General features: G+C 40.8%; 1 protein-coding gene across 5 annotated transcripts in view; it reads right to left on the reverse strand.

Moving 5' to 3' along the window:
* Positions 1 to 15,263, reverse strand: part of dclk1a (doublecortin-like kinase 1a) — a 46,025-nt gene that overhangs the window by 23,524 nt on the left and 7,238 nt on the right. For 4 of the 5 annotated variants that reach the window (XM_030746717.1, XM_030746713.1, XM_030746712.1 and 1 more), the window contains 2 exons: positions 4,694 to 4,793; positions 1,051 to 1,158 (listed from right to left, as the gene is read on the reverse strand). In XM_030746717.1, the coding sequence (XP_030602577.1) occupies positions 1,051 to 1,158; positions 4,694 to 4,793 (208 nt within the window). The remainder of the gene's footprint in view (positions 1 to 1,050; positions 1,159 to 4,693; positions 4,794 to 15,263) is intronic. The other variant, XM_030746714.1, reaches the window with a different exon arrangement.

Raw genomic sequence — 15,263 nt, forward strand, 5'->3', positions numbered from 1 at the left:
TTCAGCTCAACACAAACATTCACATTCAGTAACAAATGTTTATTTTCATTTTTCAATGCCACAGGGCTGACTTAAGGTAAAAAAAAAAAAAAAAAAAGAAAGAAAAAATGAGTGCATCTGTACTTCAGCAGCAGGTGGAACTAATTCTTTCTTAGTAGTTTCTGTGTGTTGCATCACCCACCGAATCACCCCCAAACCAATAGGTCTCCATACACTCACATCACAAAATAATTACAGTGAGGATGAAAAGTTAAGAGCGCTGTTGCATAACCAGGCATTTTACAAACAGCCAAAGCTCAAGCTGTGCAATCAGGAAAAGAATGGCCTGATATTTGTTAGAGCTTTAAACTAATCACCATGTCCTCCCCAGCTCTGAGACAGACTGTGTTTGCCCAAACACAAACACAAACACATACAGGTGCATTAATGAAAACTGCATTCATCTGTCAGAATTAATATTGTTTTTATGCACGTTTTATCTTCTGTTATCTCAAAAGGACTTTTAGACAGACTATCAGCCACAAACAATAGAGCAGGTACCAGTGCAAGCTTATTACATTTCATTAGTATGTCAGGTGAAGCACAGCTTGTTGGGAGCTGCAGAACTGAGTCACCAGCCCCGTTCATCTTTCCCTCTCATCTTCACTCCTGCACCCCCCCCCTTTTTTTTACCCTTTTTTACCTTTGCATTTTCTCCACTCTCTTGTGACAACATCCTCATTTGAATTCATACTCAAGCAACGAGGCAAAGCTTACATATGCGCACCGTGAGACACTCCACAGAACTCAGATTCCATCATGTTCATTCATACTGCACTGCGATGTTGATTAAGTGATGATCTAGAAAACGCCAAGCAATCAGACGAGGCACTGTTAGTATACAAACAACTCACAACCACATCCAGCGGCTCTGAGGTGCTGCAGACACGCACAAGCACAAAAAAGGCAGTAACACAGAAATCCACATGTTACAGGGTGTGTTAAACTCCTTTAAGTGCAGGAAGCAAGGAAGAGGGGAAAAGAAGCAGACAGAAACTTTTACTGTCTTACCAGATGCAGGCGACTTGCTGCGCAGTGATTGGACAACAGTCCTGGGGGAGCCTCGGTTCAGAGAGCCCGACATCCTCCCATAGGTCAATGATTTCATCATACGACACTCTGCAAGCGCAAAGACGAGACAGATAGAGGTGTTCAGGGACTGTTTGACAGCCATAAATCCCCTCACTTTTATGCATTCATCCAATGCACTGAAATCCAGAGTGTATACTCTTTAAATCCAAATCCTAACGATGTAGCAGCTGAACTACTTCTTTACTTACTTGCAGTGCTGAGGATTTGATGCTCAAACGAATTAACATTAGGTGTGTGACACTATAACATGGCACTGCGTTTTGTGACACAGAAAAAGCCTTCGCATTATACGACTGGAACATCATGAAACACGACAGTTCTGTTGGATTGAAATGAAAAGTTTATACATTTCAAGCCAGCTGTTGTTTTAATATTATTTGTGATTGATTCTAACCTTTAGCCATGCAAGACAATAGCAAACCACTAATGTGTCGGCATGGTTGTAATTGGTTTTACCTTTAGGTCCCTTGCAAAAACGAGTCCTGACCTTCACTGGCTCGTTTTCCAAACGCAATTACTGTGGTGCTTGAGAAGTGACAGCTATGACTCATGGAGGTCTGATATTTTACAGACACACACACACAGTCCTGGTAAATGAGCCATGTGATGGTATTCACACACGCTCCGTGTCAGCTTCATCCCTAAAACTTTACTCCTCTACTGTTCATTAACCCAGCCCCATTATAGCTCATTACCATTATAGACCGGTGGGAAAGGGAAATTGTACAGCCTCGTGTGTATGTGCTTCATCTCCGAGTGTATGTGTGCGTGCATATGAGAGGTTGGCTGTGTGTCTGTCTGTATTTACATTTGCTTGTGTGGCAGACGTTGTGGCCCAGTGATTAATGTACAATACAGAGTGTTAACATGATGACAGTGTGCCAGAGCTGAGGCAGAGGCGATAATTATAGCGATGCTGAGAAGAGGCGAAGTTGTCTGCAGCTCTGACTCCAGATGTCTCTCTGTTATGCTGTCTGTTTCATTTGTCGCTCTGCGTTCCTGACGGTCTATTTCTGCCTCTTGCTCTCTGTCTGCCAGCGCATGAGGAGGTGTCAAATCATATTCTGTGTCTACTGGGATAGATAAAACATTAGATATGGCTGTGTTTTAATCACTGTTTTTGGGGAGAAAAAGCAGCTCAGACATGTTTTGGGGATAAAAATCGACTCATGTACAGAGGGATGCTCTGGAAAATTTGCAAAATGTCTCTAATGGTTCTTTAATGGTGTTGATTGTCCCCAACTTTGACATTGCAACATTAAATAAAGGACATTTGGGATGTTTAGAGAACATTACCATACTGACCCTTATTGGGGTCTCACACACACACACACACACACACACACACACACACACACACACACACACACACACACACACACACACACACACACACACACATATACATCAGGCCTTGCAGCCTGATGCTAAAAAATTGGCATCAAATTGTATTGTGTCATTAAACAAGACGATTCCCAAATAAATATTAGCTGAAAACTTGGCATATCTCGGCATGGTATGCGGTGTGCCCATCTTACGATCTGAGGAAACTGGACAAGTGGAGGACAAAAGAAGAAGTGACAGGCCTAGAAAAAAACTGTCTATACCAGATGAACAGTGTATGAAAGTCAGGTCCTTAAGAAACAGAAAAAAAAATCCAGCAAAAACCTGACACAGGACCAGAGAGGTATATCTGGTGCTTCAGCTGGTTCATCTACTGTTCATCAAAGCCTCATCAGGAATGGTCTTAATGGAAGGGCACCTGTTAAGAAGCCATTCTTAAGGGTCAAAAGGCTGAGATATGCCAAATTACACAAGAACTGGACTAAAAATTTATTGAAGCAGTTTGGGATCCTCTTGACAGAGTATGGAACAAAAGGCAGCCAACATCCAAAAAAGAAATGTCCTTCAAGAAGCCTGGAGAACTATTCCTGAAGACTACTTAAAAGAAATGACAAGAAAGCTGCCTCAGAGAGTTCAGACTGTGCTGAAGAATAAAGGTGGTCATACCAAATATTGACTTTCAAATTTGTTAGAATTGTACAAACTCTGCTTTTGCCTTATATACTATATTCCCACAAGGTCGGAGATGAATAATCAGATGTAGCTTTAAGTGAAAGTTAGGGAGGTATGAGGATTTTTTAAACATGTTTTTTCATCTGACTGGTCCCAGCTTCATTCAACAGCATGACAGTAACCTAACATACAGGCAAGCACACAAGAACAAGTAGCCCTGCAAACACTGGCATGCCCCCCACAGAGCCCTTATTTCAACATAATTGAGACATACTGGGATTACATGAAAAGAAACAGAAATCGGGGACAGCTGAACGCCACAGAAGTACAGTGTATCTAAGAGAACGGGAGCTGTTCTAACAGCAATGGCTCAAAAATGAATTTAGAGGAGCCTTTGGGGAAGAAAAGGCCCTACTGCATTCTTCCAGCAAGAAAATACAGCAAGTCTGATGTACTACAAAATGTGCTAATATACTGCAGAGTCTGCAGAGCAAGGACAGCAGTGGGCATGCTTGCTGTGCTGTTAGTGTGTTTTTGTTAACACGATTGTAGGAAGTGTGGGCAGATAATTAAATTTTCATCACACAGATAAGAGGTGCTTCTTGCCTATAAGTGATTAGTTTAAAAATGCTTATGGAGACAATCGTCAGTAATTGATTAAATATTGTGGAATCATGGGCTTATAGGCCTTTCTTCATGAAGGAGAAGGTTTTTTTAATCTTTCTCAAGAGAGAGGAAGGTTACTACAGGAAGATACAGCTAATGAAAGCAGGTAGGCACTATGTGTTCCAAATGAAAGAACAGTGGGGAGGACAGGGAGCGGAAAAGGGAGACAAAAGGGGGTTGGAGGTGGAGGTTAGCAACCCAGGTGGGATGGATACCCAGAAAAACAAATGAATTGAATAAACCTTTCAACAAAACCCAGTGTACACTCACTCATGTAGGAGACAGGAAGGGAGACGAGAGGGTAAGAATACAGATGAGCACTAAATGGCAGGAGTGAGCAGAAGGGGGAGAGAGACAGGCAGACAGTACACACAAATGGGTAAAGTGAGGACAGAACATCCTCAATGGACAGCGGTGGGGAGACAGGCAGAAAAGAGAGAGGGGGACAATGGTAAAATAGGTTAGACGGTGGCTTAAGTGCAGTGGACCGAGAGGAGAGGAGAGGATGAAGCAGACAGAATACACAATTCTCTGATGAACCAGGAAGATGTGGCATATACCAAAAATTATAGGAAAAACAATTGAAATATGTTGTTGTTTTATGCATGTATTACCTTTAAGATGTACATTTACAATGACATGCCACCGCCAAATTGTTGTTATTGAACTGCATGGCAATGTAAAACTAGCATTTTATGATAATTTCTTGACAGTTTTCACGCTTTATCATAATGTGCATGTACTGAATGATAATTTGATCAAAAATAGCAGACAAAAATGCAACCCGCAACAATCAGAATACACAGCTGGGTTCAGGAAGAAGGGGGGGGTTACAAATATTAAACCTCAGCATGGAAATGTAAGAGAAGGGTTTCCTCACCACTTTCATCCAGCATCAAGTCATCTTGGTAGCGAAACTTCTCTGGTCCACAAGCCACAAAGATGTCCTCATCGCCAAAGAAGTCCTGCAAGCACGACACCTGAAAACAAAGACAGATGAGTTCGGTAATTATTTTTCCGAGTTAAATGACCACATTTTTTAGCAGCTTTATGCTGTTCAGGGTTAAATGCGCAGCTTATTACTGAAGGAAATGAGACACTCTGACAACAGCAATTTGTCATCAGGTCTGCAAATTTAGTCGCATAGTCAATTCAATTCAATTTTATTTATATAGCACCAAATCACAACAGATGCCTCAAAGCGCTTTATATTGTAAGGTAAAGACCCTACAATAACTACAGAGAAAACCCAACCATCAGACGAACCCCTTTGAGCAGGCGCTTGACAAGAATGGGAAGGATAAACTCACTTTTTTAAAGCCATTCCACCATTATTGGATAGCAAACAGTGAAGACAGACAGGAAGGTAGGGGGGGAGAGAAAGGGGAAGACACACAGCAAAGGGCCATGGGTCAGACACAAACCAGTGCCTGTTGTACTACGACCATGCAGCATATGGTCACCTGCTTACCCACTGAGCCGAACCTGCACCCTGAAAAACTCCCTTTTAACAGGAAGAAACCTCCGGTAGGCTCAGGGAGGGGCAGCCATCTGCTGTAATCATTTAGGGGTGACGGGAGGGAGACAGGACAAAAGACATACTGTAGAAGAGAGCCAGAGATTAATAATAACTTATTATTAATAAGTAATGATTAAATGCAGAATGGTGTATAAACACAAAGAGAGTGAAAAGAGGTGAGTGAAGAAGAAATACTCAGTGCATCAATATGAGCTTGATCAAAAAGGAAAGTACTTTCCTTCATTCTAAGCTTATGATACTGTTTGCACATATACACTGTGTACTGTAGAAGCCACTAACATACTCTGTATGGCACATGCTCACAAAACCTACTCCCTCTCTCTGTGCTCAGGTGAAAAGGCACACTTACTGAGCCTCAGGACTCTTAAGAATACCACATGTGTGTACATGCTGGTTTTGCTTAGTTCATTATATGTGCTTGTCAAACCTCTTTATAGATGGTCAATGTTCCCGACAAGTCCCTGAGCAGCAGCACTGTGCTGCTTCTGCAGCTAATCAGTCTATCAGTAACCATAATGAGACCTTGCTGGCTCACTAATTTGCTGATGCACAGCAGCACATGTACCGGACATCCAGAGAAGCAAGTGGGGTTAACTGAAGACCAGTACCTTATAAATGGTGATGAATAACAAAGAAAATAATGGACAAGGTAGAGAGACCTACACAGAGAGATTAAAAAGGTTTTGTGAGAGAGATTTGCAGCAGACCCAAAGATTATAAAAAGGAGTCACTGTCACTGTTTGATATGCTCCCTAATGTGCAGTTAAAACCAAACTTAAAGTGACATGGTAGGAGGCACAGCTTTGGGTATCAACACAGTTACACAAGTCTTGGATTATTAAAAAAGAGAGATAAGAGTGCCTGCAGAATGTACACCATTTCATTAGGCCATGCCTAATAAACACATTGTTCACAAATCGTGAGCTGCAGCACAAGACAGATGTTATTTGCCTTTTTAATTTGTAAGCTCACTAGTGCTCTACCAGGAAGAAACCTCAGCAATGGGGTGTTTATGATGACAAACAGGGTGAGAGCACGCCACTGTTCATTTTTTGCTATTTGATTTAGTTGATAGCTAATTCCATATCTGATCTAAACTCTGCATGACTTACTCAAATAACTTTAATTACACCCCACAGGCCAACCATCACATTTCAATTCCAAGACATCAATATTCCAAATTATATTTCTCCACTGGCAACGGTACAGTCAGAAAGGGATTTACTGGAAGACAATAGTTCATTCATCCACTATGACAAATCTCCCACCAAAAACCTATTAAGAGCTATTATAGTTTAGGCTGCATGCAAGTGTAGCACCGCCTGAAGTTAACGCATAAACACAAAGCTTCAGTTATTGCATTTTCATGGCAATTAACATCCAAGAATCCATTTAGATTCCCATTAGCCACCAATCAACACCCCAAAAGAAAGTCACAAATGATGTAACAACATTACCAGCAAAATGCCAAATAAACAGCAAAGAGGCCACTGTGCGTGAGTGTGTCTGTGAGTGTGTGCCTGTGTGCATTAAGATGGGAGTTGTCCTGTTGTCCTGCTTTACCCCCCACAGAGTCGAGATGAGCCAACGGGGAGACAGAAAACAAGTTTAATCTCAGACACAGACTCTCTGTGGAGTATGGATCGCTTTCATTTAACTTTTCAAATTAGGGCTTGGCATCTGTGTGTGTGTGTGTGTGTGTGTGTGTGTGTGTGTGTGTGTGTGTGTGTGTGTGTGTGTGTGTGTGTGTGTGTGTGTGTGTGTGTGTGTGTGTGTGTGTGTGTGTGTAAGGAAATGATATTACTCTAGTTTCATAACAGAGTGCATATTGCTTTGTTCCCTGATATCCCCTGATAGTGCTGGTGATTATTTCAGGGGCGAGCAGCTCGGCTTCCTAACAAGATGGCTGTGATACAGATGCTGGTGCCGGAAACATTTCCCAAGTGCGTCAGCGCTGATGACTTGGCCACTTTTCTAACTGTACAAATTTTTAATTCAAGTATTTTTCACATTATTTTTTATATTAACATCAGATTGCATACTTACAGTACACAATTTCTACTTTGAAAGTATAGACATTACTGAAAAATTGCCACTAATAACACTGTTAGCTGTTGGCTCAGGCAGAACTTTGGTTTCATTGTCATACAAGGTGGAGAGACCATCAAAGGTGACATATTCAGCATGTCACCTTTGATGCTGCGATGAACACATTTCTCTATCTCTAGTTATCAGTTGCTCTCTAATAAAGCTTACTGCTTGGTCAATGAATTAATGAGCTGACTGAAAGGAAATGAATTGCCAGTTTTTTAGATTTGCATTTTGGACAGCTGATCTGACAGGGTGAAGTAAATATCAGAGATGCTTTGCTACAACTTGAAACAACTGGATGTAATGGCTTTCCTGCAGTGACGTGCAGTCAGGGGAGGCAGGTGAGGCACGGCCTCACCTGTCATCGTGGAAATATAAAATTAAAAAATAAATTAAATGGTTATATTCATTCAGTGATTTGTATTTTAAAGTTCTTTTCCATTTAACTACACCATTTTTAGATTAGTTTTTTCAAAATCGCTGAATTTTCGCATTTGCCGGTCAAATACTAAGAGACGAACGGTGAGGCACCAGCCCGGCGAGCCGCACCACGGCTTGCGCAATCCGTGGTGCGGCTCAGTATAGTCATTGCCAATGACTACTAACTGTGCTGGCATGCTATGCAGTGAGACCGGATTACTTTCCGGTCTCACTGCACTTTTACTATATGAACTAAATTTCCATATTTTAGCTGGTGTATATAATGCACAGTTTATTTTTTGTTTTTTTCATTAACAACTGTATGTGTGTGTAATGCATTCTTGTGTTGAGCGATCATGAAACTGCTGCGAAGAGACACTAGGTGAGGCACGCAGTTCTCGTGCCTCGTGGTAGGGGGCGCTGGTGATCCCAGGGACTCTACGACTCCTCGGCGGCAAGCTACCATAAACAGTTAGCAAGGCCAGTTAGTTTTTCCTGTTGCTTGGCCTTATGTTCAACATGGAAGATTACATAACTCAACTGAAAGAATTTTCTAAACTGGACTTTCAATCGAAGCAGAAGATAATAATTAAAGGAAGACCAACAGCTATAAGGTTTGCTTCAGACTATGTTAATGTTAAACAAAACAACTGTTGCCAATCAAATGGTGAATAAGCTATATGTTTGTAAATCTGATGTGATGACGTCAGTGCCTCACCAGTCACGACCCTCACCGCACGTCACTGCTTTCCTGTGACAGTCAAGGATAGGCAAGGTGTTCTGGTTTGTTGGGAATCCTTCGGTAGGTATCTCAGAGTCACCAGTATTTCCCCCATTAACCTGTATGCCTTGCCTGAGTGGTACACTGAAGCTAAGAAAGGGCTCAACCTGCAAGCTCTCATCAACAACAGTCATTTTGAGCCAGTCTAAGCTACTGTGGCTCCCCTATCAGTTCTTTGGGCTTGATTCTGCATGTGGTCAAAAGATGTTGCAGGGAAACAAAGGGGTCCAGCTTTGATGGGAAATGAAGCCATCCTCTGGCAAAGGCCTCATCAACCAGATCTTGGCACTTGGCTTACTTCAGCTCATGAGACATGGATAGTCTCTCCTCCCAAGGCCCAGTGAGATTGACTACCAAGATGAGTTTTGTACACCTAGATAGAAGAAACATCTGGGTGGAGTGTGGTCATTGCCACTTCATATCACTTTTATCAGCAGTCGAAGCAGAAATACCTTGACCTTCCTCTCCCCAGCCCCCTCCTCCAGCTCATCTGGGGGGACACTGAGGCATTCCCAACCCAAGTGAGAGATATAATCTCTCCAGCATGTCCTGGGTCTGCCCTGTGGCCTCCTCCCAGTAGAACATCTCCAAAATACCTCACCTAGAAGGTGAAAAGGAGGTGTCTTAGTCATACACCCAAACCACCTCAACTAGCAAATCTGCTCTTAGATCTGTCTTAGCATGTTCAGCAAAACCTCTATGACAATAACAAAACCAAGTGTCATGGCAAGATAGGGTTATCAGGGCCCAACCCTGGCTCACAGCAGAGTGCCTGGTGTCTGAGCCCAAAAACAATACATGGACCTACACATACACACACCATACATGCTTTATCCATGCACGTGCATTGACATAAACCAACACATGTGGCTCTCTCCCTTTTGGAAAACTGCCAAACTATCCTTGCACTCTGTCTTTCGCCCACCTGCACTGCATGTGAATACAGTAATTTTGATGTCAAGTCTTACTACATTATCACTTTCAGATTTTTTCACATAGAAATATGACTTTCAATTCCTATTCCTTTTGATGATTCAGTTTAGCACAGCCATGCATTTGCACAATTGTTTTTTTAATCAATATAAATCTGTGTTTTGTATATTTTTGTGTGTTTATCTATGCTGGTATATCCATTCTGAATATAATGATTGTGATTATATGATTATAATAATATTTTTGAGTTAATTTAACTTTATTAACGTTTTCCCAAAAGTAAATCTACACTGATATTTATATTTAAAAAAAAAAAAAACAGCCCAACAATGCTCCATGATTTGAAAAGCCACAATTGCCAAATGTTTGGTGCATCATTTGATCCACTAGTTGCTTCATCTCTAACAAAAAGATTTTTCTTTTGACATCTGAGACGCTTCCTTTGAGCCACCTCAATTTAAAGCTTGGATTCTTTTGAAATCTGTGATCTTTATTGGTATAACACAAATCCTGTTGTTCTTATTCATTTGTGCAGGACAGGAGCAGAGGACTGTTGTTGTTGCAGTGGCCTAAGAAGACACAACAAAAATTCTGGGCAAACAATAAGGGAAAAAAAAGCATGCAGAGTATCATAAGATAAACGGGGAAAGAAAGGGGAATCAGGAAAGATAGGGATGAGAAATAAGGGCAGGTTTCATCTAGGGCAGCTTCTGAGGGCACCTTTAAGCTAACGAGCAACACACAAACACAAACTGTTTACTGAGACAAGTGAGACAAAGTATAGCTGGCATGATGATGGTGCCCTTTAGGCACCATTGCATGGCTGATGTGTGAGAACACCATCATTCATATTTCATCTACTGTGAGCATGATTTTTCACTGCTTCATTCACACAAATACAGAGAAACACATCCTTGTGATACATGACCTGGTTAATAGTGAAAAAAAATATACTTTTGAGATGAATAATTGTTTTTCTGAAAAACTCAGAAAGACGGTTCAATGTATAACGAAGAGAGAAGAGAGAGCTGGTAAAGGTGAAGAGAACAAAAAAAAAACAAAAAAACATCAGAAACAAAATCAGAGAAAGATGCAACCAAATCATCAAATCCCCTGAGTTAGAGAGGAAGCAAACAGACAGGGGGAAAAGAGCAGCAGAGGAGATCTATTCCTGACTGCTGCTCTGAGCCCTTCTCTGAGCCCAATGACAAAACAAGCTGCTTTGATGTTTCTGATGCTCCCCTCTCCCAGAGAACCAGCACAGTTACACAACATCTACTGCTGCTAAAACAAGGCCGGGAGGAAACAAACGGAGCAACGGAGGAAAAGATTCACTAGTCTAAAATGATGAGAGAAGAGCAGAGGTGTGTGGAGATTAGTAATTTCATAATCCTTCCAGTAACTCAGCACTAGTGAGGCAGAAATGTCAGCTTATTCTTTGTTAGACCTTATGGGCCTGACCCCAAGCTTTCCCGCTTACTGTCCACTGCTATATTGCCTAACAGGACAGTTTAATAGGTGTCGTTGTGCTACAACAAATGTTGTTTATTGTCTACAATGGAAAACAAGTTGCTGTTTTATGGCCAGAGAGGTGTTACAACCTCCATCTCCCTGTTATAGGGTTAAAAAACAAATAAGAGTTCATCGTGAACATTTCTCAGTAAACTGTTTTGTGTTGTCACTACGCCATCTAGTGTAGAATCACCTAACATCCACTATTATTTCTGTTCCTCATGCTCTCTTATGTTTGCTTTTCTTCTCTTTCATTTTTTTTTTCTTTAAACATAAATACAAATCACTTTTGCCAGGGGAAACCTGGTTTTGGTCTTATATGGTGTTACACAAAATACAATTCATAGAACATCACAGCAAAAGTGAATCAGGAACAGAGACAGGCAAATAACTGCCACCACATGGTGGCACTGTTTAATAATCACAAGACGAGGAAGGCTTCAAAACAAACCTACACACAACTGTAACTACCAGAACCAAATACAAATCAATCACATAAATGGAATGACAGATGAACAAGTTATATTAATCAAATAGCAACATATGGAACTCAAATAAACGTAACGCCACATAAAAGCAATTTATATATGCAGACTAATCAGTTGTGAGTGATAGCATCTATGTTTTATAAGATCACACATAACGTGGCATTTGTGGTGCTGATGCATTTTGCAAGGAAATATGCTACACAGGCACACACACACACACACACACACACACACACACACACACACACACACACACACACACACACACATACAAGAGTCTGTCAGGTTCTCACTTCCCAGCTCCTGTGAATCATATGCTGGTAGCAAATGATCAGTGACAATACTTCACACTCTGCTCATTTAGATCACCTATTTATGTCTCTCAATCTGATTTCCAGAGCTGACAGGAGGAAGACACACCTGTCAGCTCCTCGCTTTTTAGTGGGAATTTCTGACAGCCACTCAAACATACAGCAGATGAACTATAACTATGTGAGGCCAGATGTAAGTGTATCTACTTATAGGAAAAAAAAGGTGGAAATTTGTTAAATTTTTACTTAGTTTGTCCTGTTTATTAGTCACTGGATTAAATGGTTGGCTTTTGAACACCTCATCATAGGTGGGAATTTGTGATTTTGATCATTTTATGCCTTTTTAAGAAAAAAACCAAAACAATCAATTATAAAAAAACAAATTAAAAAAAAATCTGCACCTCATCTTTGTATATTTTCTTATTTTTTGTCTTTCTCTGATAACAAACTTAGTCAACCAGATAGTTTCAAAGCCAGAAAAACACAACAGAAGCAGGAGAAGAAAAGAAGATTCAACCACTAATCTTTTGCACCACAATAGATGGTGAGATCAACATAATCCAGCCCACAGAAACACCACATTTCAGAGTGAGGAGGAGCTGTCACTGCAGTCAGCCAGAGGAGCTGTCTGTGGTGCTGAATCGACCGTGGCTAGCCAACAGGGCCTGTCATGCTGCTCTGAAAAACTTGCCTTGGAAAGATACTGTAGATGGAAGGATAGACAGATGGTACTGACAGACACGCAGACTGACAGATTAACAGATGAATGCTCTGACACAAATACAGACATACAGAAACAACAAAGGGTAAACTGTTTGTTGCTATCATCCAGAGCCTCTGATGTGAACAACAACAAAAAAGGAGCAAAGAAATGGAAAAATATGACACTGACTGACAAAGCTCTATTTAAGCAGCAATACACTGAGGCAGCAACAAATGGTATAAGTGTTTCAGAGTTGCATGCAATATGTAGTTTAGGGGTGGGACCAGAACTGGTATAATTGCACGTTAGATAAAGAACATTTTATGTGTGTGGGAACATAGCTGTGTGTAAATGATGGCTGTTATTTTACAGAAGCAGTAGCAGTGACTGGTTTATTTTAAATGTGATTAATGTGTCTAGTTATTGTTCTACTTTGTCCTTACTGTATATTGTGACAGTGCAAAACTCCACTGACGCAGGAAGCAGTAATGTGGCACAACAGTGTTTCAGTTTTGTGCTATGTATACTATATTTTCTTATAAAAAAAAAAAAAAGCATCATAAAAAACATTCTAACATGACACAACTAAAGCTGATTTCCTTATTGTCCTAATCACCTCATAGACCCAAAGGAGACACAGAAATGTGCAGACAAAGAGCCATGGCACCTGACAAAAGGAAAGTTAGACACTGATCTTACAGAGACACAAGGGAAAGCTGACACCATCTTCACCCTGACAGAGAATTTACACATGACCTCCCACTGCTTCAACCAGCACAATTCAAAGAGCCCAATTTCACCAGAAAACTGAATGTGAACCGACAGAGAGGAGCGAGGAACAAGAGGGGATGGCAGGAAGAGCTAAAAAAGAAGAAGAAGAAAGAAAGAAAAGAAAAAGCAGTACTGATGTGAGGCCAATTAACCATGCAGCGGGCTGATCTGGCACTGGTGTTACTGCGTTCACCTCAAACCAGAGCAGCAGACTGCCTGCCTCCCTGGCTGGCTGCTTTGTTGCATAACAGCTTATGTAACCGCTTCTGCTCTCCACAGGGGGATAGCAAACTTTCTTGTGAAGCTGTTTTATGCATTTCTTTCTAAATTTGACAGCATTTTCCAGTTGTTCATGATTTTTTCCCCCCCTCATTGATGATCTCGCCTCTCCCTTTCAAGCTATTGGTTTTACAACAGTCAAAAATGGGTGTGCATAAATGAGCACGTGCATGCAATGCATTAAAAATATAAGTGTATGCTGAATTAATGCGATAAAACACGTTTTTAGAGGCTAAGTAGGCGGACTCCATGGGTAATTCTGGGATCAATTAAATGAGCAATGAGGAAGCAGTCTGAACTAACTTGAGGGCTGAAGCTAAATATTCTTTTCATGGTTGATTAATCTGCTGATCGTGATCTCAATTAATCCATATGCTGTAAATGTCATCATATGTCTTATTTTGTCCAACCAACAATCCAGAGTACAAAAGATATTCAATTTACTGTAGCAGAAGAAGAAGAAGAAGAAAACCTGCCTGGAGGAATTCAACATCATTTTAATTATCATACAACACAGGGTTGTGTAATGATACAGGACCATTATGCTACTCACAATAAAAAACAAAAACAAAAAAAACCCCCAAAAACAAAGATTTACAAATGTGTAAAAAAATAATTAGTTATAAAAATAAAGCTACTATATGTGTGACTGACTCAACCCTGGCTAAACAAGGCCTATAATATGGCTTCGTGTGCTTGGTAGAGTGTGGGAAATAAAATGTAACTTTGACTTTATTAAACTGCAATAACAGAGGAAAGACAAACATGCCCTACTTTACTGCACTTACTTAAAGATGCCAACATGCGGATTAAACTCAGCTGACCTCTGAAGTTGATGCTGACAAACAGACAGAAATAAAGAAGGTGAAAATTATTTTTGGACAGTTCAGTGTATGCAGCGAATACAATCCATGGTTACAATTCTACAGATGCAAGGATTTTGCTGCTGACAAATTCAAAAGTGTGCACTGAAGTGGCTCCGTTAACCATACATTAATATTTATCTTTTAAGATTCTAAAACCTCTGAGGTGTTTCTTAACAAAGCATGCCATTTCTGCCTTCCAGCTGGCTTCAAGAAGCTTTGTTCAGATTAGACATATTTCATCTGTCAGATTAGACAAAATCTAATCTGACATATGAGATGCGTTGGTCCGGCTCTTTAAGTAACCAAAAGCAAGAAGCTGGAATGCAATCTTTCAAATGCAGATTCATTTGAAGAGGATTTGAGAGTGACTGAGTCAGACTGTGCATGCACGTGTTTGCGTGTGTTCCCTGTGAGTGTGTGCGTGTGATAAAGTTGTGGTGTGACTAAGTTCTGAACAGTCTGCCAGGGCTGGAAACGTCTGCCATCGATCCTAATTTGGCAGCAGATCCTCTGAATACAATAGGCCCTCCAACCTGCTACAGTCACTCTTCACTGGTATACCAAGACACACACACACACATACACACACACACACACACACATACACACACAGACTGGCTAACTAAACCAGAGTGAAACAGACAGACAGACAGTCTAAAAAAACAGCCTTCTATATGATCTGTTTACACACAAAAACAGCAGTATAATCTTAGCATTACCGCTGAGGAATGCACAAACACACTCCACAGTAACTG

Source organism: Archocentrus centrarchus, chromosome 14 (genome assembly GCF_007364275.1).
Source record: "Archocentrus centrarchus isolate MPI-CPG fArcCen1 chromosome 14, fArcCen1, whole genome shotgun sequence".
Lineage (NCBI taxonomy): Eukaryota > Metazoa > Chordata > Actinopteri > Cichliformes > Cichlidae > Archocentrus > Archocentrus centrarchus.